Source organism: Chrysemys picta, chromosome 10, assembly GCF_011386835.1.
Source record: "Chrysemys picta bellii isolate R12L10 chromosome 10, ASM1138683v2, whole genome shotgun sequence".
Taxonomy (NCBI): domain Eukaryota; kingdom Metazoa; phylum Chordata; order Testudines; family Emydidae; genus Chrysemys; species Chrysemys picta.
Genome location: NC_088800.1, coordinates 36,453,735 through 36,478,176, shown reverse-complemented (window position 1 = coordinate 36,478,176; position 24,442 = coordinate 36,453,735). Strand labels below are relative to the sequence as shown.

General features: G+C 40.8%; 1 protein-coding gene across 9 annotated transcripts in view; it reads left to right on the top strand.

Moving 5' to 3' along the window:
* The window catches only part of SCAPER (S-phase cyclin A associated protein in the ER), a 524,758-nt gene that overhangs the window by 258,949 nt on the left and 241,367 nt on the right, over positions 1-24,442 (top strand). For 8 of the 9 annotated variants that reach the window (XM_065558415.1, XM_065558414.1, XM_065558410.1 and 5 more), the window contains exons 10-17: positions 1,887-2,132; positions 3,872-4,042; positions 12,468-12,543; positions 12,733-12,850; positions 13,264-13,375; positions 14,521-14,661; positions 19,463-19,618; positions 22,146-22,288. In XM_065558415.1, coding sequence (XP_065414487.1) covers positions 1,887-2,132; positions 3,872-4,042; positions 12,468-12,543; positions 12,733-12,850; positions 13,264-13,375; positions 14,521-14,661; positions 19,463-19,618; positions 22,146-22,288 — 1,163 coding nt within the window. The remainder of the gene's footprint in view (positions 1-1,886; positions 2,133-3,871; positions 4,043-12,467; positions 12,544-12,732; positions 12,851-13,263; positions 13,376-14,520; positions 14,662-19,462; positions 19,619-22,145; positions 22,289-24,442) is intronic. The other variant, XM_065558411.1, reaches the window with a different exon arrangement.

Here is a 24,442-nt window from a genome sequence, read left to right as displayed (position 1 = left end):
GCTAATATAAATATTGCAAATAAGTATATTATCAACAGTGACTGTGATATAAATAATGTTGATGCCAGTATAAACGAAATTGTATAAATTATGTTTGTCATTAGAACGATAATCCTTAAAGTATGCATATTGGTTGATTTAACAATATGAGGCCAAATTTTGCTCTCCTATTCACCCACGTAATCCCACTGATTTAACAGAGTTACACTCAAAGAAGCATACCTGCTCCTGCCTCTGCAATTCTGGATAGTCTTTTTTGAAAAAGGACCAGTGTCATCATTCTGCATAAGGAGTGGGTGGCAGGATTCTGGAGAACCCACAGTATGTGTGTAGCTCAGCTCTGGGGGCCATCTTTTTGTGAGAATGCAGGAAGTAGGTGGGTTGAGGAAGGGGTAGGGCCTTGGAGATCTGCTACTATACCAATCCTCCCATTTTCTTCCCTGAAGGGTAAGGGCCCACATAACAAATTCCAGCTTTTATTTATATACAGGTATTAACACTGAATAGATCTTATACCCCCTCTGCCAAATTCTGCTTTTAGTTATACAGCAGTGCAACCACACTGACTTTGGTGAGGTCAAAAGTTCCTGCATTTTGCTGCTTTGGGGATATTTCCATCCCTTCAAATCTCACTTACTCCTCTCTTTATGGAAAAAGGGAGGGGAGATTGTAGGCCTTAATAAAAGAATGTTGTACTATATTTCCACATGTTATCCTTGTCTTCTTTTCTCAGAGTCACCTCTTCTACATCTGTTTTCCCAGACTTGTAACCTAGAATTAACTCCCTGGTTTTGAGCTGCCCGTGCCCTGATTTTTAGAGTACTTAACATTTTATATCACTTTATGGGCTTGTCTACACTTACATTTTATAGCGCTCTAACTTGCCGGCTCAGGGAGGTGAAAAATCACCCCCTGAGCACAACAAGTCTGAGTGCTTTAAAACGCTAGTGTAGACAGGCTCCGAACACTGGAAGTCATGCTCCCAGCGCTCAGAGCTAATCCCCTCGTGGAGGTGGATTACCAGGAGCGCTGGGAGAGCTCTCTCCCAGTGCTTGCGTGCGACCACACTCACACTTCAAAGCACTGCCGTGAGAGTGTTCCCGCGACAGTGCTTTGAAGTTTCCAATGTAGCCATGCCCGTAGTGTTTAGAGCAGTCTACAGTTGCAGTTGTGAGTTCTCAGCACTTCTGAGGTGTCTCAACTTGGGTACCAAAAATATAATGAACACACCATTAGTGGTCACCTGTGAAAATTTTGGTTTATGAGACTTGCCCAACATCACATAAGAACTTTGGCAGAGGGAGGAATAGAATCCAGTTCCCCAGAATGGAATTTAATTGCTTTAACCGTGAGACCATCCTTTTTCTTCCTGCAGTTCCTTGCCTCATTTACTACATACATACCTTCCAGCTCCTTCAACAAATGAAGCAGGTATCCTGCAGAGAACAGCCTCATTCACTATACAGTGCTGATTTATTCACCAAGCACATTCTGTCCTATGCACCAAATGAGGCAGGGTTCTGTATGGAACATGTGCAAACTGAGATTTTTCAGAGGCTTATAATATGGCCCAATTTGGCCTAATTTTTATGAGGATAGCAAAAGGCACATCCCTGGCACCAGTGGGACCCCTGCTGCTAGATATCCCTGCTCCAAAGCATGGAGACACAAGGGCCTTTTAGCTGAAAGCTTTAAAAAAAAAATCAGCTTCAGGCCAGCACTTTCAACCTGTAAGTTATAAGTAGATGGAAAATGTCAGGCAACTTTAACTAAAGCCGGCACTCCTTGCATCATGTACAGTATTTTTATTAGCTTTTTTTTCAAGCAGTATATTTGAAAATCAATGTGTTGCATCTAACTTATTTTGTAAATATGTCTTTTATTAGTTCACAGCACACACACTAGAAGATACCAGAAACACTGGCAATGTGGTTTTACAAGACAGTTCTTGCTTACAAACACCTGAAATGCCGGCAGTTGTCATAGACACTGAACATACTTCAGAAAGTCTACAGATTGATGAATCTCCCTCCCTGAACTCTGGTAGTAAAGAACCGCATGAAGCATTAAAAAACAAGATAGAAAGTGAAATGGACCCCTCAGACATTTCAAATGTGAGTGCTGCCAGATTGGTAAGACAATTTACAAGAATTCTGAATAAATTACAAAGATGTGCCTTGGGTTTCTCATTCTGCTTTGCATAATATTTAATGTTAGCCTACTATAGAAGTTGTGAAAAAGTCCACAGAGCACCAAATATATATAGCATGGCAAAAAAATCATTTTTTGCATATGTCCAAGCACATTCAACCCTAGAATTGATTACAGTGAGACATCCGAGTTAGGCTAAAATACAGTAATGCACTGGTTTGGATTACAAAAGTCATAACTCCAGTTCTTTCTAGATACATGATCAGAATGATTTTTCACTTCCTTTCATAATTGTTGATTTTAAGCAGGCTACCCATTCATTGTTACAGTAATTCCACTAATTGCTTGGATTGGAAGAGCATGAGTTATTGAAATTCATTTGGAATGGTCAAACTTCTTTTCCCACTAAAATCAACCCAACCCTTCTCTTCTGTCTTCCCATGCAACTAGCAAGCATGGCTGACATATTGTTTGGGGCCATTTCTTACCAGGGAGCTTGTACAATATACAATATTTCCTTATAATTTTTTCTTTATTTTCTTTGTTTGCTTATTTTGAAGTATAAGCAGCATGAAGAATATTTTATTTCTGATCCTTTCAACAATTTGGTACTTTAAAAAAATGTGCCTTAGTGCTGATGTAACAATCTGAATAATAATTTTACTGTGTATAATTTAAATATGTTGCGTACTGTTCAAACAGAACTTTTTCTTGTCTAATAAAGCAAGCTAGAAACTGTTTTAAAATCTCTGACATTAATCTCCCATACCATTAACATCACACATGGATGTCACTTTGCAGCAAGAGGACTTCCAAGAACAAGCTGCTAATCTTAATTATGACTTTATTTCATGATACTACGTAAAATACCTTTGACATGCAAGACCGTTTTCTAATAAAAGGTGTCACCTTGTTCTTGGCTTTGGCAGAGGGGCCAAGGAATGAATGGTCATGATGAATGAATTATCCATTTACCCCTGTTTTGCCTACATTAGGAGATTTTACTGAGTATAAACATGGCTTCTAATAATTGAGTTAGCCGACATAATGTTGGCCATGACTTTTTGGCCTGTGTAGATAAGGACAAGTTATGTTCATCATCATGTAGCTAGTCCCTGATCCTCTCATGGAATGGCCATTCTGTATGCAGAGTACAGTTATGGTCTCAAATTTTGTATTGAGAGAGTAATGAGTTTTTGTAGTCCTCATAGCTTGTTTTTGGTTTATGAAGAATCCCATATCGAATCAGCAAATATCTAAGTAGATATTCAGTTCTACTGCAGCTTATAAAAAAAAGAACAACTTCTTGTTCTAGAACTCTCCAGAGTCATTCTACCAGAAATACTGCAGCTTCCAAAGCATGTGTTTTACCTGGGTTCCTATACTGCAGATCTGCAAGGATGCCACTTAAAACTCAGTTCAGACTTCCAACAGTATTGTCTAGATTCAGAGGCTAGATTAAATTCCTCATTTGTAAAGAGTTCCTGAAGTTCATTTTGATATCATATTGTAAGAAATTTTCTTGTAGCTATTTAATTAATTAGTTTGAAACTGCTAGCATTTTAGCCTGTTTTCTTAATTCATTAAATGTATCCTTTAAATGTACAACTAATATAGAAAATGACTGTAAATTGACCTTAAAATGTAACATAATCCATATTTGGAAAACTTCTTATTTCTAACCTTCTGGTCCAGTTCTAATTTTTGATTTTCTATACAGTCTATGGCAGAAGTCCTTGCTAAAAAAGAAGAGTTAGCAGATCGCCTGGAAAAGGCCAATGAAGAAGCAATAGCTAGTGCCATTGCAGAAGAAGAGCAGTTAACTAGAGAAATTGAAGCAGAAGAAAACAATGACATTAACATTGAGACTGACAATGACAGTGATTTTTCTGTGAGTTTTCAGTCTGTTTTAAAATGATTAATTTTAGTTGTTATCAGAATGTAAGCATAGAATTTAATTTCACATTCCTACTTGCTATATGCAATTTATTTTATATGCAAATATAATAACTGTTAATAAATGTATTACATTATCATGTAATAACTGTGACAACTATATCAATTTACAGAAATTTGCTGAAGATATTTTTAATCTTACCGTGTTTCACTTTCTGTATTGCATATTACTGTAGTTGCTAATTAGTCAGCAAGACCAACTAACTGGCAGAACATCTAAGCATTTTATCTGGAAAGATCCTATACTACTTTTAAAGAAAGCAGAGATGGAAATTGAAGGGAGATGTTTCGTATGAGTCTTTGATCAGCACATTTAATTTTTTAGTTGTCTTGCTGGGGTCTGTTTTGCCCTCAAAATTTCAAAGAAATATTTACATTACTAGCCAAAAGCTCAATTTTGCTGCCATTACTCACGTTGTGTAATACCTTACTCCACGAGTAGTCTCATTGAAATCTAAGGGTATGTCTACACTACGAAATTAGGTCAAATTTATAGAAGTCAGTTTTTTAGGAAGCGATTTTATACAGTCAATTGTGTATGTCCCCACTAAGCTCATTAAGTCGGCGGAGTGCGTCCACAGTACCGAGGCTAGCGTCGACTTTCGGAGCGTTGATCTGTGGGTAGCTATCCTACAGTTCCCGCAGTCTCCGCCACCCATTGGAATTCTGGGTTGAGCTCCCACTGCCGGATGGGGCAAAAACATTATCACGGGTGATTTTGGGTACATGTCGTCAGTCACCCCTCCCTCCGTGACAGCAACGGCAGCCAACTGTTTCGCGTCTTTTTTCCGTGCAGACGCCATATCACGGCAAGCGTGCAGCCCGTTCAGCTCAGCCACCGCTGTTGTGTCCTGGATGCTGCTGGCAGCAGATGGTGGAGAAGGGCTGCAAACCATCATCACACTTCAGCTGCCACTCTGCTCTCCTGCTCTGGCAGCAGACTGTGCAATAGAGCTGCAAACCATCATCATTGAACGACAGCTTCCGCTGCCACTCTGCTCTCTTGCTCTGGCAGCAGACGGTGCAATAGGGCTGCAAACCATTGTCATGCTTCCGCTGCCACCTTGCTCTCCTGCAGACGCCATACCACGGCAAGCATGGAGTCCGCTCAGATCACCGCGGTAGTTATGAGCACTGTAAACACCTCGCGCATTATCCTGCAGTATATGCAGCACCAGAATCTGCAAAAGCAGGTGAGGAGGCGACGGCAGCGTGGTGACGAGAGTGATGAGGACATGGACACAGACTTCTGTTAAAGCACGGGCCCTGGCAATTTGGACATCATGGTGGTAATGGGGCAGGTTCATGCTGTGGAACGCCGATTCTGGGCCCAAGAAACAAGCACAGACTGGTGGGACCACATAGTGTTGCAGGTCTGGGATGATTCCCAGTGGCTGCGAAACTTTCGCATGCGTAAGGGCACTTTCATGGAACTTTGTGACTTGCTTTCCCCTGTCCTGAAGCGCAAGAATACCAAGATGAGAGCAGCCCTCGCAGTTCACAAGCGAGTGGTGATAGCCCTCTGGAAGCTTGCAATGCCAGACAGCTACTGGTCAGTCGGGCATCAATTTGGACTGGGCAAATATACTATGGGGGCTGCTGTGATCCAAGTAGCCAATGCAATCACTGACCTGCTGCTATCAAGGGTAGTGACTCTGGGAAATGTGCAGGTCATAGTGGATGACTTTGCTGCAATGGGATTCCCTAACTGTGGTGGGGCGATAGACGGAACCCGTATCCCTATCTTGGCACCGGAGCACCAAGGCAGCTAGTCCATAAACCGAAAAGGATACTTTTCAATGGTGCTGCAAACACTGGTGGATCACAAGGGACATTTCACCAACATCAACGTGGGATGGCCGGGAAAGGTACATGATACTCACATCGTCAGGAACTCTGGTCTGTCTGAACGGCTGCACCAAGGGACTTACTTTCCAGACCAGAAAATAACCGTTGGGGATGTTGAAATGCCTATAGTTATCCTTGGGAACCCAGCCTACCCTTTAATGCCATGGCTCATGAAGCCATACACAGGCACCCTGGACAGTAGTCAGGAGCTGTTCAACTATAGGCTGAGCAAGTGCAGAATGGTTGTAGAATGTGCATTTGGACGTTTAAAAGTGCACTGGTGCAGTTTACTGACTTGGTTAGACCTCAGCGAAACTAATATTCCCATCGTTATTACTGCTTGCTGTGTGCTCCACAATATCTGTGAGAGTAAGGGGGAGACATTTATGGCAGGGTGGGAGGTTGAGGCAAATCGCCTGGCTGCTGATTGCGCGCAGCCCGACACCAGTGCAGTTAGAAGAGCACAGCAGGGCGCGCTGCGCATCAGAGAAGCTTTGAAAACCAGTTTCATGACTGGCCAGGCTATGGTGTGAAAGTTCTGTTTGTTTCTCCGTGATGAAAACCCGCCCCCTTGGTTGACTCTACTTCTCTGTAAGCCAACCACCCTCCCCTCCCCGCTTCGATCACCGCTTGCAGGGGCAATAAAGTCGTTGTTTCAAATTCATGCATTCTTTATTCATTTGTCACACAAATAGGGGGATAACTGCCAAGGTAGCCCAGGAGGGGTGGTGGAGGAGGGAAGCATCAGGTGGGATGGTGGAGGAGGGAAGGACAAGGTCACACTGCACTTCAAAACTTATTGAATGCCAGCCTTCTGTTGCTTGGGCAGTCCTCTGGGGCGGAGTGGTTGGGTTCCGCGCACCCCGCCCCCGGCCCGGCGTTCTTGGGCGTCTGGGTGAGGAGGCTATGGAACTTGGGGAGGAGGGTGGTTGGTTATAGGGGCTGCAGTGTCAGTCTGTGCTCCTGCTGCCTTTCCAGCACCTCAACCATACGCCGAAGCATGTCAGTTTGATCCTTCAGTAGCCTCAGCATTGCATCCTGCCTCCTCTCATCATGCTGCCGCCATCTATCCTCTCACTCCAGCCATCTATCCTCTCATGCGTCCCTCCTGTCCTCGCGTTCATTTTGTGCTTTCTTGGTCTCTGACATTGTCTGCCTCCACGCATTCTGCTGGGCTCTTTCAGTGCGGGAGGACTGCATGAGCTCAGAGAACATTTCATCGCAAGTGCGTTTTTTTGCCTTCTTATCTGCGCTAGCCTCTGGGACGGAGATGATAGGGGGAGCGTTGAAACATTTGCAGCTGCAGGAGGAAAAAAAGGGAGAGTTGGGTTGGCCATTTAAAAGGAGGGGCATTGGTTTTTGGGTTAACGTGCAGCACAAACCCAACTAAACCTCCCCTCATACCCAATTCTCTGGGATGATCGCTTCACCCCTCCCCCCACCACGTGGCTAACAGCGGGGATGATTTCTTTTCAACCACGGGTACACAGCCCAGCAGAAACGGCTACCTCTGAATGTCCCCTTAATAAAATTCCCCTATTTCAAACAGGTGACCATGAATGATATCACTCTCCTGAGGATAACCGAGAGAGATAAAGAACGGATGTTGCTTGACTGCATTCCAGTAGCTTTACTGGCCGCAAATACATCCCAAGTCTTCATGGCAAGTTAATCATTAAACACACTTGCTTTTAAACCATGTATTATATTTACAAAGGTACACTCACCAGAGGTGCCTTCTCTGCCTTCAAGGTCCGGGAGCCCGGGTTGGAAGGATAATGTCTCCAGGGTGATAAACAGTTCCTGGCTGTCGGGGAGAACGGTTTCTCCGCTTGCCTGCTGTGCGCTATCTTCAACCTCTTCCTCCTCTTCCTCATCTTCTTTGTCCTCAAAATCCTCATCCCTGTTGCGTGAGACTCCCTTGCAGGAGTCCACATACAGGGATGGGGTAGTTGTAGGGGCACCCCCTAGAATTGCATGCAGCTTATGATAGAAGCGGCATGTCTGGGGGTCTGACCCGGAACAGCCGTTTGCCTCTTTGGTTTTTTGGTAGGCTTGCCTGAGCGCCTTATGTTTCACGCGGCACTGCTGCGGGTCCCTGTTATAGCCTCTGTCCTTCATGCCCTTGGAGATTTTTTCAAATATTTTGGCATTTCGTCTTTTGGAACTGAGTTCTGATAGCACAGATTCATCTCCCCATACAGTGATCAGATCCAGTACCTCCCGTTCGGTCCATGCTGGAGCTCTTTTGAGATTCTGGGACTCCATGATCACCTCTGCTGATGAGCTCTGCATGGTCACCTGTGCTGATCAGCTTGCCACGCTGGCCAAACAGGAAATGAAATTCAAAAGTTTGCGGGGCTTTTCCTGTCTTCCTGGCCAGTACATCTGAGTTGAGAGTGCTGTCCAGAGCAGTCACAATGGAGCACCTGGGATAGCTCCCGGAGGCCAATACTGTCAAATTGCATCAACACTACCCCCAAATTCGACCCGGCGATGTCGATTTCAGCGCTAATCCCCTCGTCGGGGAGGAGTACAGAAATCTATTTTAAGACCCCTTTAAGTCGACAAAAATGGCTTCATCATGTGGACAGGTGCAGGGTTAAATCGATCTAACGCTACTAAATTCGACCTTAACTTATAGTGTAGACCAGGGTTATGTGTCCACTCATGAAGAAGAGTACTACTCAGTGTGACTGGCAGTAGCAGAAAGAGGCTGTAAGTGACTATGGGAATTAGGTAGCTAAAACCTCACACATCATTTTGAAAACATAGAGATTAATTATTTAGGGCACAATCCTAGAAATACACATTTGAGTGACTTTCCATAGAATTTAATTGAGTGAGACTACTCATCTGAGTAAAGTGATTCATGTATATTTGCAGGACTGTATCCTTCGCTTATGAGCACTTTCGGGTAGGGACTATGTTTATATAGTACCCAGCAGAGTGGAGTCCCAGTCCCTACTGGGGCATTTGGACAGTTCTGTGAAACTCATAATAACTATAATACAAAACTCAGGATTCAGTAAACAGGTTGTAGGACTTTATGGTAGTTTACAGATTTCAGAGTAGCAGCCGTGTTAGTCTGTATCCGCAAAAAGAACAGGAGTACTTATGACACCTTAGAGACTAACAAATTTATTAGAGCATAAGCTTTCGTGGACTACAGCCCACTTCTTCGGATGCATATAGAGTGAAACATATATTGAGGAGATATATATACACACATACAAAGAGCATGAACAGGTGGGAGTTGTCTTACCAACTCTGAGAGGCCAATTAAGTAAGAGAAAAAAACTTTTGAAGTGATAATCAAGCTAGCCCAGTACAGACAGCTTGATAAGAAGTGTGAGAATACTTACAAGGGGAGATAGATTCAATGTTTGTAAGGGCTCAGCCATTCCCAGTCCTTATTCAATCCTGAGCTGATTGTGTCTAGTTTGCATATCAATTCCAGCTCAGCAGTCTCTCGTTGGAGTCTGTTTTTGAAGTTTTTCTGTTGTAAAATAGCCACCTGCAGGTCTGTCATAGAATAACCAGACAGGTTAAAGTGTCTGGTCATTAAGAATTAAGAATGAGCTCTCAAAACTGGATACTCTCATAAAAAACCAACCTTCCACACAAACTTCCTCATGGATAGACTTTACAAAAACTAGACAAGCCATTTACAAGACAAACTTTGCCTCTCTACAAAGGAAAAAGGACACTAAACTATCTAAACTGCTACATGCCACAAGCAGCCACAACAGTAGTTCCCTTAACCCACCCAGCAATATTGTTAATCTTTCCAGCTATACTCTTAGCCCAGCAGAAGAGTCTGTCCTATCTCGGGGCCTCTCCTTTTTTCCGTCCAGACCCACGAACATGATACAGTTCTGCGGTGACCTAGAATCCTACTTTCGACGTCTCCGACTCAAAGAATATTTCCAACATAACTCTGAACAGCATACTAACCTACAGAATCCCCCCCTACCAGCACTACAATAAAAAGGATTCTGCGTGGACTCCTCCGGACGGTCGAAACAACAGACTGGATTTCTACATAGATTGCTTCCGTCAATGTGCAAAGGCTGAAATTGTGGAAAAGCAACATCACTTGCCCCATAACCTCAGCCATGCTGAACACAACGCCATCTACAGTCTCAGAAACAACCCTGACATCATAATCAAAAAGGCTGACAAAGGAGGTGCTGTCGTCATCATGAATAAATTGGAATATGACCAAGAGGCTGCTAGACAGCTCTCTAACACCACATTCTACAGGCCATTATCCTCTGATCCCACTGAGGATTACCTAAAGAAACTACACCATCTGCTAAAAAAACTCCCTGACAAAGCACAGGAACAAATCTGTACAGACACATGCCTAGAACCCCGACCAGGGGTATTCTATTTGCTACCCAAGAACCAAAAACCTGGAAATCCTGGACGCCCCATCATCTCAGGCCTTGGCACCCTAACATCAGACTTGTCTGGTTATGTGGACTCTCTCCTCAGACCCTACGCTACCAGCACTCCCAGCTATCTTCGAGACACCACTGACTTCCTGAGGAAACTACAATCCATCGGTGATCTTCCAGAAAACACCATCCTAGCCACTATGGACGTAGAAGCCCTCTACACCAATATTCCACACAAAGATGGACTACAAGTATCAGGAACAGTATCCCTGATAATGTCACAGCTAACCTGGTGGCTGAACTTTGTGACTTTGTCCTCACCCACAACTATTTCACATTTGGGGACAATATATACCTTCAAGTTAGCGGCACTGCTATGGGTACCCGCATGGCCCCAGAGTATGCCAACATTTTTATGGCTGACTTAGGGGACGAGAGCTAAGGAAGCGTTGGTCTAACGCCCCTACTCTACTTGCGCTACATTGATGACATCTTCATCATCTGGACCCATGGAAAAGAAGCCCTTGAGGAATTCCACTATGATTTCAATAATTTCCATCCCACCATCAACCTCAGCCTAGATCAATCCACACAAGCGGTCCATTTCCTGGACACTACTGTGCTAATAAGCGATGGTCACATCAATACCACCCTATACCGGAAACCTACTGACCGCTACACTTACCTACATGCCTCCAGCTTCCATCCAGGACACACCACACGATCCATTGTCTACAGCCAAGCTCTAAGATATAACCGCATTTGCTCCAATCCCTCAGATAGAGACAAGCATCTACAAGATCTCTATCAAGCATTCTTAAAACTACAGTACCCACCTGCTGAAGTGAAAAAACAGATTGACAGAGCCAGACGAGTACCTAGAAGTCACCTCCTACAAGACAGGCACAACAAAGAAAATAACAGAACACCACTAGCTGTCACCTTCAGCCCCCAACTAAAACCTCTCCAGCGCATCATCAGAGATCTACAACCGATCCTGAAAGATGATCCTTTACTCTCACAGATCTTGGGAGACAGACCTGTCCTCGCTTACAGACAACCCCCCAACCTAAAGCAAATACTCACCAGCAACCACACATCACTGAACAAAACCACTGACCCAGGAACCTATCCTTGTAACAAAGCCCGATGCCAACTCTGTCCACATATCTATTCAAGTGACATCATCATAGGACCTAATCACATCAGCCATACCATCAGGGGCTCGTTCACCTGCACATCTACCAATGTGATATATGCCATCATGTGCCAGCAATGCCCCTCTGCCATGTACATTGGCCAAACCGGACAGTCTCTCCGCAAAAGAATTAGTGGACACAAATCTGACATCAGGAATCATAATACTCAAAAACCAGTGGGAGAACACTTTAACCTGTCTGGTCATTCTATGACAGACCTGCGGGTGGCTATTTTACAACAGAAAAACTTCAAAAACAGACTCCAACGAGAGACTGCTGAGCTGGAATTGATATGCAAACTAGACACAATCAACTCAGGATTGAATAAGGACTGGGAATGGTTGAGCCCTTACAAACATTGAATCTATCTCCCCTTGTAAGTATTCTCACACTTCTTATCAAACTGTCTGTACTGGACTAGCTTGATTATCACTTCAAAAGTTTTTTTCTCTTACTTAATTGGCCTCTCAGAGTTGGTAAGACAACTCCCACCTGTTTATGCTCTCTGTATGTGTGTATATATATCTCCTCAATATATGTTTCACTCTATATGCATCCGAAGAAGTGGGCTGTAGTCCACGAAAGCTTATGCTCTAATAAATTTGTTAGTCTCTAAGGTGCCACAAGTACTCCTGTTCTTTTTATGGTAGTTTATTAGTCTTCAGAGATGTAAAATGCTTAGTAGCAGCTGGAGCTGTCATTTGTAATTAAGACATTATTCTGCAATTAAAAATTACATAAAAATTGACTTATCTTAGGATTCACTCTATTTCTGCAGGGGTATCTCTTTTAATTGCCCTTAAGCTTTAGTCTAAGTTTGTACAGCATTATAAAATCCACCCTTTTGCTAGTATAGGGTTGTGTAAAAGACGTATGTTTTGATTTCATGGATCATTTTATGAAATTTCAGGCTAGCATGGGCAGTGGAAGTATATCTTTCTGTGGCATGTCTATGGACTGGAATGATGTCCTGGCAGATTATGAAGGTAAAGATTTATGTATTCATCTAAACACACAAAATAACAGTTTATGAAAGAGACTTTCTTTTAATACTTAGTTACGCATTTGGAATAGAAATGACTCCCAAATCATTGAGAAGTTCAGAATGATGTTATTTGGATATTGTTGGACATTATATTTTAAATTATGTAAGTGATTGTTTCCTTTCTGTGCAGCTCGTGAATCATGGCGTCAGAATAATTCATGGGGTGATATAGTGGAAGAAGAACCTGCGCGTCCACCAGGCCATGGAATACATATGCATGAGAAACTCTCTTCACCATCTCGCAAAAGGTCTTGGAATTTTCAGCTGACTTGAATAGCCAAAATAGAAATAGATTCAACTGTTGCAAGAAGTTTTTATGTTAATAATTTCTTGTCTTCTTTATAAAGTGCTTTGTAATTTGTGGAGGGAAAAAAACTTATATAAGAGCTAGTTATTATTGTTATAAAGTTTGTTACATTTGTACTGTATTATACAGTAGTTCAAATGATAAAATGTTCTGAGATTGAAAGAACAGAACAGGGATAATATTAAATATGTTAATCAAACACTTATAAATGAGATTAAATCAAATAAGTTACATTTCAGCAGTATAATGCTTTTTTTACTTTTCTAAAGATATTTGGACAGCTAAATTGCTTATAGGATTGTCAATCTCAGTTCTTTGTCTCATTGGCTTATTTTATTATGTTTATATTAAAAGAACAATAGCAGAATCTAAAAAGAAACATGAGGAGAAACAGATGAAAGCTCAACAGCTGAGAGAAAAGTTACGTGAAGAGAAAACGCTAAAGCTTCAAAAACTGATGGAGCGGGTAAGCTTTCTATAGTTAAAAAGATCCAGTTTATTTTAATTTAGAAGAGTATATTTTGTTCACATGGTCCTAAAACATACTCTGCTATTAAGTTCAGAGCTAACTTCAGAATGAACCTTGTCTTCTGGGTCTGAGTTAGCAGAATCGTAGTGCATGACACAATTGACCTGACTTTCTAGGAGGCTTGTATATTATTATTATTTATGTTACCCAAAGTCTCATTCTAGATTGGGCTCCCATTGTGCTATGTGTCTTCCTCCAGTGTTAAAAGAGAAGCAACAGAAAAAAGACCGGGGAGGGGGATAAAAACACACAAACCACTGATCAGAGTGATGATGGGCACGCATCTTGTTAGTTCATTTTCATCTGTCTGTCTGTCTGTTTGTTTTGGGAGCCAGACAAGGGCAAGGGGAATGAAATGGTGAATACAGAATAAAAGGGAAGAGGGACATTGTTGGGGATGGAGAGATGGGTACGGGAAAGGAAGGAAAAATGGAGAGGTCACTGGTAGATATAGGACTGTGCAGGAGAGGGATGAGAGGAGATTGGGGTGAGCAACCAGCCATCAGTAAGAAAATTATGTCTATAGTTCAGATTGTAAAAAGCAGTCTTCTGATATTGCTTGCATCCAGTGGCTGTGCAGATATCTCTCCTTTCTGTGCTGCTCCAAGCTGTTACTGCAGGAGTCCCTGGTGCTTCTAGGGATTGGCTTCATCAGAAGGGCCTGATCTGCTCCCTGTCTGAGGGCTCCTTTTGAGTCTGTTATATTACCTGAATCAAAAGGCTTTTGTCATACTGCGTACAATACTGCACTGGACTTGTAAAATAGTGTTGACATCATTAAACAAAGAGTTATTGCCAAATCATTAAGCGCTGTGAGACTTATGAGAAAATCCCACACTAAGTCCTTTTTACTCAGAGAAAGCGCTCTAAATACTGGGACATATCAAAAGAGCTCACTTAATTTTAGCATTTTTTGACTCAGTTCTCTTTGAGCTAGACTGAAATTACTGCAGGGTTTTGCAGGATAGCTTAATTTGTACTGTCACAAGTGTAGATAAAGGTTACAAAGTAGAAAATACTGGGGAAAATTCAGACATTAACTGCTGTATTGTATTAATAATGTACTAACTCACTATGTGTAGGAGAAAGATGTGCGAAAGTGGAAAGAAGAATTACTGGACCAGAGACGCAGGATGATGGAGGAAAAATTACTCCATGCTGAATTTAAACGTGAAGTGCAGTTACAAGCAATTGTGAAAAAAGCACAAGAGGAAGAAGCAAAGGTAAGATGTCTGTATAGAAAAACATTTATTATTTGTTGAGTGTGCTCAGCACTATACATGATCTCTCTATCAGATATATGAAGGCAATATGTATCAGACATATGATCACCAGTCAAGCAGATAAGGTTCAGTTTCAGAATGATGAAAGTTTTCCTTTAAAAAAAATCCCTTCATGGGTGAACTATCATTGCTAAGCTTAGTGGAAGAAATATGTTTTAAGGAGAGATTTGAATAAAGAGCAAGTAATGCTCTTGCCAGCCTTTGGATAGTGCATAGTACACTCCCCTCTACACATAATGGCTTTTTCAGTAATTTGCACCCCTGAAGCTTCACAGAAGGAGCCTGTCCTTTTAATTCCAATTGTCCCTGTAGCTTTGCATGGGATGTGCAAAGTGGGGAAAGCTCATTGTGCTCTTCCTATGCTACACCCCCACTCTAGGACTAAGGGACAGTCTGGCCCTTTAAATGGAGTCCTGTAAACGTATATCACATGTTCATACTAACCCACTGTTCCTTCCCAGTGGTTTGGATTTAGATATGACTGGAATCCCAAACAGAAGTAAAGTAGTGACTCATGACTAGTGCACTGAACATGATTGAGAGCCTCCAATATAGACTTATCACACTTTAAAATGTACTTACCTCCTGGGTCTGTGAAGTACCTCGCTGAAGAAACAAGAATGTAGATTAGAATGTTAATTTTTTACATTAATTAAATGCACTGATGGTTGTGTTTTTAGTGTTTTTTTTTTCTTTTTAAATCAGTAAGGCGTTAGTAATGTTGTTAAATATTGGAGAGCTCAGAGACCTTATAATAGAATCATAGGACCGGAAGGGACCTTGAGAGGTCATCTAGTTCAGCTCCCTACAGTCATGGCAGGACTAAGTATTTGGCATAGTGTATTTATTCTAGGAAGGTAGACAAAATATATCAATGGTTTATTGACTTGAACTAAGGTGGTAGTTGCTGATAAATGCTTTTTGTTTTAGTTTATTGAAGAACTGTTAATAAAGTAACTTAGAAGAAGAATTTATTTTAAAGCTCCTTTCTTCTGTAACAAAGATGTCCTCTTACTACTAAATGCTGTGTTTTACATGTAGTGAAGCTCTGTGATTTATACACCTTTTCAACCTTGTTAATTATCATAATCATGACAAAATTGGTTTAGCAGTTTAACTTAATGGTTGTTTCTGTCACTTAGTCCAGATTCTATTCTAAACTATCTAATTCAGTCTAACACATTTACCTTCATTATTATTTCATTAAACCAGCGTGACTTCTGTAATCATATTAACTAAATCACACTTAACATAATCCCAACTAAGCAGATGTTTGAAGTGTTGCGTGTGTTTAATGTGTGAAATCTGCTGCCTCTTGTGGTTCTTTTGTTCTTGAAGATCAAGGGATATGTCTACACTGGAAACTTCAAAGCGCTGCCACTGGAGCATTCCTGCGGCAGCGCTTTGAAGTGTGAGTGTGGTTGCACGAGAGTGCTGGGAGAGAGCTCTCCCAGCGCTCCTGGTAATCCACCTCCATGAGGGGATTAGCTCCGAGCACTGGGAGCCTGGCTCCCAGTGCTCAGAGCCTGTCTACACTAGCACTTTAAAGCGCTCAGATTTGCTGCGCTCAGGGGGGTGATTTTTCACACCCTTGAGTCAGCAAGTTAGAGCGCTGTAAAATGTAAGTGTAGACAAGCCCAAGGTTAATTGGGTCTACAGAAATACTAGCTGATGTGTAATACAGTTAAAAGACCATGATGACTGTTGCTACCCAATTGGTTTTCCAAATTCCCACTGCTTGCTGTTCACTGAACTACAAAATCAATTCTGTAAATGTATTCCAGTCAGTAAACAAAGCAGAAAAATCTACCTTTTGTTTGGCCTCTTATTAGTTCCACAGATTTACATCTGCACGATCCTTTTATGGATTCACACAAATGTAATAGGTTGTGTATGACAATGTACTCTCTTTTATATTCAGTATTTCCTAATGTGTTTTGTCAATGCTAATAACTTTTTGTGATTTTTTTCCTCAATAACTTTCCTTCTGAAATATATTTTATTTAAGATTAAATAATAGTTTGCCTTTTCTCATTTGCATATACCTTTCTGAAACATTCACCGTGATGCAAATATTACGTGTATATATGTATTAAGGTTCACCAAAATCTTTTCAGCAGTTTTTGAGTATGCAGAGAGGGTAAAAATTACACTTATTTCAAATAATTTAAAATAAAATAATGATTGTATAGCACTGGGAATACAAAGCTTAAATTTTTGCATATATTTAATGTAAAAAATTAAAATATCTGAAAGCACTTCAAAATTGGCTCCTATGCATCAATTTTTCATGAGTTATTTATCAATGGCAATTTTAGAATTAAAATGTTATGTACTGTTCTTCTGTGGATCAATAAAATAGTAAATATGTATTTATGAAATAGATCATAACAAGGTATGAAAGAAAAAGACTATTGAGCTTGATATATTTTCCTTAATTACAAATATGTATATACCCACTTTTAAAACATTCCATTTTGTGAGGTAAATATCAGAATTTAATAAATCTATAAATACATACAATTTTCAAAGTAAAAGGTGGAAAAGACTGAATGAATCATATGGGCCCTGATCCTAAAAACACTCATGCACATGCATAACTTTACTCACGTGAGTGTATTGGCTAGTGCAGGGGTTGGCAACCTCTGGCACGCGGCTCGCCAGGGTAAGCACCCTGGCGGGCCGGACGAGTTTGTTTACCTGCCGCCTCCACAGGTTCGGCCAATCGTGACTCCCACTGGCCCCGGTTTGCCGCTCCGGGCCAATGGGGGCTGCGGGAAGCGGCGCGGGCTGAGGGATGTGCTGGCTGCGGCTTCCCGCCGCCCCCATTGGCCCAGAGCAGCGAACCACGGCCAGTGGGAGCCACGATCGGCTGAACCTGCGGAGGCGGCAGGTAAACAAACTGGTCCAGCCCACCAGGGTGCTTACCCTGGCGAGCCACGTGCCAGAGGTTGCCGACCCTGGGCTAGTGCACTATCTATTCTTGTTTTAAATTTCTCAAATTATGTGGCCTCTCTAACTTACCATGAGAAAATTTCCACAGTCCAATACGTTTCATTATTGGGAAGATTTTCCTGATATTAAGCCTAAATTTAACTTTTTCTTGATAGCTTATCCCATTTCTTGATAGCTTGTTTATACTCCTTGGGCTACCCTGTTAAACAAATCATGTGTGAGGAAACCAAACAATTCAACTTGCTTGCAAACACTGCATCTGATTAATTCCAAAATTTCAGGGAATCATCTGGGCGTCAATTGGCAGAACCCTATTAGTTTTGGTGAAAATCAGAAAAATCTGATTTCTATTGGTGGACGTGACAGGAAAGTAAGGCTCACAGAGTGCCCATTTCATGCTTCAAGCAGAGAAATCACTCTAGTACCCCTTGCTGCTTCCTACACATATTATAAACTGCAGCTTAACTTGCTGTTCTCATTGGGTGTATGGCTCAGCCTACAGAAGTAACAAAGTATGTGATCCTTTACTTATTTGAATATGTTGTCCTCAGTTACACTGAGATAAAAAAAATTATAAAGAATATTAACCCTCATGCTTCGTTTCTTATGCTGACTTATGTACTGAAGTGTGCAACTCTGTAGTAGGAATAAATATAATTTTTGTAATGTCTTTGAGCTAAGAATATCTGAATTCTTTACAAATGGCAGTGAATTAAGCTCCATAATGCTGTTGTGAGGTAGCTATTCCTATCCCCATTTTGCAGATAGAAGAATTGAGGCACATAGGTTAAATGACTTGCAAGTCTGACAGAGAAAGAAACAGAACCTAAGTCTCTTGACTCCCAGTGCTTTGTTTTAACTACTTAGGGCCCTGATCTTGCAACTGGGATCCTTGCATCCCTGCAGCGCTTCATTTATTTGCTCCGCTGATTGACCAGCCTTTCTTTGCTCAGCTGCTTAGAAGGAATGGGGGTACCGAAAATGTTTTCTGCCCTGGCCAACAAAATGCCTAGGGCTTCTTCTAGATGTTCTAGATGGGGAGGAGGGTCTGCCCATGTAAATCCAGTTTCAGGATATGGGCCTAAGTAATGCTTTCTGTCTGTGGACTTTTAACAATAATCCTAGTTGGTGCAGCTGTGAGATAAGGGATTGCATTATAGAGACCCAATCCTACAAACATTTAAATTGAAATCAGTGGGACTACTCACATGTGTAAAGTGAAACACGAGTAAATGCTTGAAGGATAGGGACCTATGTTTTTATTAAAAAAAAACCCAAACCTAAAATGTTATGTTAGTATATGAGATTGGTTGCAACCCAGAGACTGTTAGTTGGTATTACAGTCTAAAGTAAATTTAATTTTAAAAAGATGATTAAAGATATTCAGCAAAGTACTTAAATATGTGAACAGTCCCATTAAATTCAGTGGAGCTACTCGTGAGTAAAGGTAGGCATCTGCTTTAGTACCTTTCTAAATCAGGGCCTTATAAAAAATAGAGGTTTAGTTTATAGTAGTTCTTGATGTGTAGGATAATCTAGGTAAATTATTTTAAAATATGCCTATTTTTTCTCATGTATATCCAAATCCTTAACAAAGGATAGCATCAGATTGAGACTAAAAATGAGAATCTTTGATGAAAAACCAGGGACATGGGAAAGGATACATACACTGTGCTTGCAAACCTCTTATCCGCAAATGTTAGAAATGTACCTGGGATAGACTCCACTAAATGGAGAATGTTCCTTTAACTCTTCAAATGTCTTGTACGTTTTGGTTTAATTGCAGGTAAATGAAATTGCATTTATAAACACCTTAGAAGCCCAAAATAAACGTCATGATGTGTTGTCCAAACTAAAAGAGTATGAACAAAGACTAAATGAATTACAGGAAGAACGCCAACGGAGGCAGGAAGAAAAGCAAGCACGTGATGAAGCTGTTCAGGTATAATGTAACTTTTCAAGTGAAAAAAATAGTTGCAAAAATACAATAAAAGCAGCAAATTTGCTCTTAATTATGATTACATAATGTATGAACATTTTGATTTATCTCCTATACGAAATTACAAAAAAGCAAGATTCCACAGATAGCTTCTTTATAATGCTTCAGGAAGCTGGAAAAAATGTGATTGTTAAAAGCTGTACAGGGCTGTTTATACAAATACTGGTTAGTTGGGACTCTTCATGTCTTCAGTTTTTTAAAGAATTTAATGGTTTTCTTGTAATGGAATAGCAAATAGGTTTTAGCAATACTGAAGGCTTTATGATGAAAACCTAAAGATATTCAATGCAAAAACTGTAGTTAAATAGTCACCATATGAATACTAGCTTAAGTATTCCAGTTTTATAGGGCTACTTAAACACACAAAGAAAATGTTTGTGTGTTCCTGGAATTCTATATTTTTGACTACGCCCTTTGAATGCTAGATTTCTCTAGCCTCATACATCCGCTATTTGGCACTGCTTCCTATGTTACAAACCAAAGCATAACTTTTTCTCTTATGTAAACTCCCTCTTCTTCCGTATACATCCGTCAGATCACCCCAAGTATCTTTCACCTGTGAATCTTTAATCATGCTTCCTTCAGGGCTCACTTAATAATTCTGTGCAGTTGATAGGTGTCAGTGGTGAGTAAGATTCTGTCTCTTTATGGAAAAACAGCTCTCACTTTTTCACCTCTGATAGCTTAGAGGGTCATGCTGAGGCGAAGGTAACTACACAGGAAGCAGAAAACATACTTACCCCATCTGCCTTGATAGAACTTGGACTGATCACTCAAAAAAACCCTGGGTTCCCAAAGATTGTTTGGCTCACCACCTGTGAAAGAGACCCGTTAGACTGGTTAAATCCATGAAGAACATTTGTCCCTAATGATTACCTCCCTAGCTTTCCTCCTCATCTTCAAGGGATGAGCCACTCCTTTGTGCCTGCAGCCTGTTTTTCTGTGGTCTCAGCCTGCTTTTGCTCCCTTGAGTACCTGCCACTTCTCTAGTCCTGCCCTGATGGGCCCTTCATCAGGGGCTCTAGGCCCCTCTCAGTCCCAGCTAGAGGAAATCCTCCAAGCAGTCTTACAGTCCCACATGCCACCACCATTCCTTTCTGTCCACAGATTCCTTTGCCTAACTAAAGACTAAAACCCTCAGCCTCCTACAGTGCTATTTCTGTGCACAGCACATTGCAAATACAGAAGGCTGTCTGATGGCGTGTTTGCAGCTCAGTGTTCAGAGGACAATGAAAAGGTTAAACACTAACTTACCGAGCTGCTGCACTACACCAAAAAGGGCTGCTACTGTTTCCCTGGAGTCAACTGGAGATTCTCAGAATAGAGAGGACAAAGGAAGTTGGGTCATGGGACTGTGGGATACTTTTGGCGGACTCCCAGGACCTGTGTCAATGGGGCTACATCTACTCTGCAAAGCAATAGGGCTCGAACCCTGGGTCCCAGATTGACTCGGCCTTGAACCCTCCAGCCCCCAAATAGTCCCAGGATCCTAAATCCAAGTCTGAGAGATTTGTGTGTAGGCTGAAGCGGGGTTTGGGCTCCAAGCTAAGTCTGAGCCCAGGCTTACATTGCAGCATAGACATACCCTTATAGAGTTGTGTTGGGGAGGTCCAGCATTCTTGCAGTCTTTTCTGCAGTGCCCCATGATGCACTTTGTATATTTCATATGGCAGTTCGCACTTTTGTGCATTTATTTAATTGTACAATCACAGTCAAGCATGTGGTTACTTTTCTTGTTTACCTTTTTTAAAAGAAGAAAATTAAATGCATTCATGCAATGTTATTGAAATTTTATACACATACAAGTTAGAATAATCATTTATGGTTCCCACAGTAACCATAACCCAGCCACATTGCACATGTATATTAAGACATTAAAACTAACACCATAAGTAGTAACACAAAATATTATAAATGTGAAAAGGGGGCTGAGTTATGGCTTCTGTTGTCATTATGACTTTGAATTTCCTGACTTTTATTAGTGTAAAATCAAAACCATAGATAAGTTGTTTGCTCTTAATAGATGTAAAGATTGCATATCCAGTACTTAAGTTACCAGGCAAAATGCTTCTAGGATCATGCTCAAAGATTTTGGAGTTCTTTGAGAGGGTATTTTGTTTTTATAGCATACAGTCTTCAACCTCTAAGAAGTGTAGAATATACCCAAATGTTACTGTTACTTGGTCAGTCTTGTTTGAGTCAGTTATTGAGTGAATAGAGTCTTTCATGTGCAAACAAAAATATATACCCATTTACTGCCTATAGGAGTGCATACAATTGCACATTCAAATTATTATTTAGGTGCTTATGTGTGTGTAGCATTTGTGAGCATCTTTGTGTGCAGGCGTCAAGGCTTCTGTCCAGTGCATATCTTGTCCTTAGAGCCTTCAATGATGGTAAAGTATGATTTCATACCGTTGTTAATTTGTAAATAAAAGTGAGTAGCTGAAAATAACTTTTCTATCATTAGGAGCGTAAAAGAGCTTTGGAAGCAGAACGCCAAGCCCGGGTTGAAGAGCTGCTGATGAAAAGGAAAGAACAAGAAGCTCGGATTGAACAGCAGCGGCAGGAGAAAGAGAAAGCACGGGAAGATGCGGCACGGGAAAGGGCCAGGTAGTTCTCCTTACTATCTTGGGCCCTTATTCTGCATGGTGATCCATACAAGTAGACTTGTGCTCCTGTACAGATCACAGTGCAGACCTGGGGCTTTGGTTTGGGTATTTTTGGAGAGTGATATTAATAAATATCATTTATAAATGTTTTCAAATACAGAAATTAGGTGAATCATATTAATTATAAGTCCTTTCTGGCAGAGTCCTTATTCTGTGTTGAAAAAGTGCTGTGTAAATTTGCAGCGCACACTACATACATTATTATTTTATTATAGTATTAAAATTTGCTGTATCATAAACTTTTATTACTAACAAGACCTTTTAACAAATTGCCTTTTTCCTATTTTTTTATGGTTTGTCCATAATCAAAATTCCACAAAGAGGTTTTTAATACAATAGCCATTTCAGCTGTTCAGCTCTCTATCTCTCTTGGGACAAATTTGAGTTGGATGTATATATGAATTTTGACCCATTGAATGTAGGTCCATCATTATATTGTACACAAAATACTTTCTTTATGTTAAAATCACCTTCTGCTTAAGTTATTAGTGTTTATTTTTTTTGTCTGAATCTTGTTCTCAATCCCCCTCCCCCCTTTCCGAAAGCATATATGTAAAATATGTGCTACGTTCTTTTTGTAGCTGAAGTTTTTTATGACTAAAGGATCATTGGTTTAAAAAAAAATTTCATCTTTTCTGATATTCACAGCTAGTGGTCTTAAAAGCCTTTTAAGGAATACTCTAATCTAAGTAAAACATTCTGAATTTGTATTGATTTTTTTCTACATCTTCCAAGAACATAAATTAATCTAATTTGACATCATATAAAGACCTAATATGCCATGAAATGGTTAAACATAATGTACTCTAAGAGCAAGATCCTCCAATCTGCTGATGACTCTTTGCGCCTTTCCTGGATTGCTCAGAGCCAGTATAGCCAGCTCTATGAAGCCTCTGTCATAGCGGTCGGGTGGAAGAGCCCCTTTGTGGTTTCCTCCATTTTCTTTAATTCCCGGAGGACTTGAGGAAAATTAGGCAGAACAGGGACAGGATGATATTAGTTGCACCACTGTAGGAAAGGCAGTCCTGGTCCTTAGAAATTCTTGCTCTTTCCAAAGATCGTCCATTCACTCTCCTGTTGTGTTAAAGATTTCTTTCCCAACAGTTCAGTGTATCCAGACTTCAGGTCCTTTCTTTATCTGACATTATGGCTGTTAGATTTTTAGGACAGAATGTTTTATGCTTATCTGAGGAGATCCAGACAGTTGTTTGGGAGTCCAGGAAGTGCTGTGCTGCTAGATAGAACTGATTATAAAAGGTTGCTCAAGTTAAAATCCTTTATCCTGCTTTCAGTTCATTTAGATTTTTTTTCTTGTCTCTGGTGTAATCAAAGCTATTCCTGACAACTGTGTTTATTCATCAAGCTGTTTTTTCTGTGCACTATGTTATTATGTAAGGGACCACAGTGTAGTGTAATGCTGATTTTTAAAAAGAGCTCCTGAGGCAATCCTGGCAATTACAGGCCAATAAGCCTAATTTCAGTACCGGGCAAATTGTTAGAAACTAGCAAAGAGCAGAATTATCAGACATGTAGATGAACACGGTTTGTTGTAAAAGGAAGTCGTGCCTCACCAATCCATTAGAATTCTTTGGGGGTGTCAACAAGCATGTGGACAAGGGTGATCCAGTCAATGTAGCATACTTGGATTTTCAGTAAGCCTTTGACAAGGTTCCTCACCAAAGGCTCTTAAGGAAACTAAGTCATCATGGGATGACAGGGAAGGTTCTCTCTTGGATCAGTAACTGGTTAAAAGGTAGGAAACAAAGGGTTAGAATAAATAGTTTTCACAATGGAGAGAGGTAACCAGCAGGGTCCTTCGTGGTTCTGTACTGGGACCTGTGCTGTTAAGTTAATTCATTAATGATCTGGAAAAGGGAGTGCACAGTGAAGTGGCAAAGAGTTCAGATGATACAAAACTATTCAACATAATTAAGTCCAAAGCTGAATGCAAAGAGGTACAGGGGGATCTCACTAAACTGGGTGCCTGGGCAACAAAATAGCAAATGAAATTCAACATTGATAAATGCAAAGTAGTGCACATCGGAAAAAATAATTTCAAATACACATATCTAAGGAGAGGGTCTAAATTAGCTTT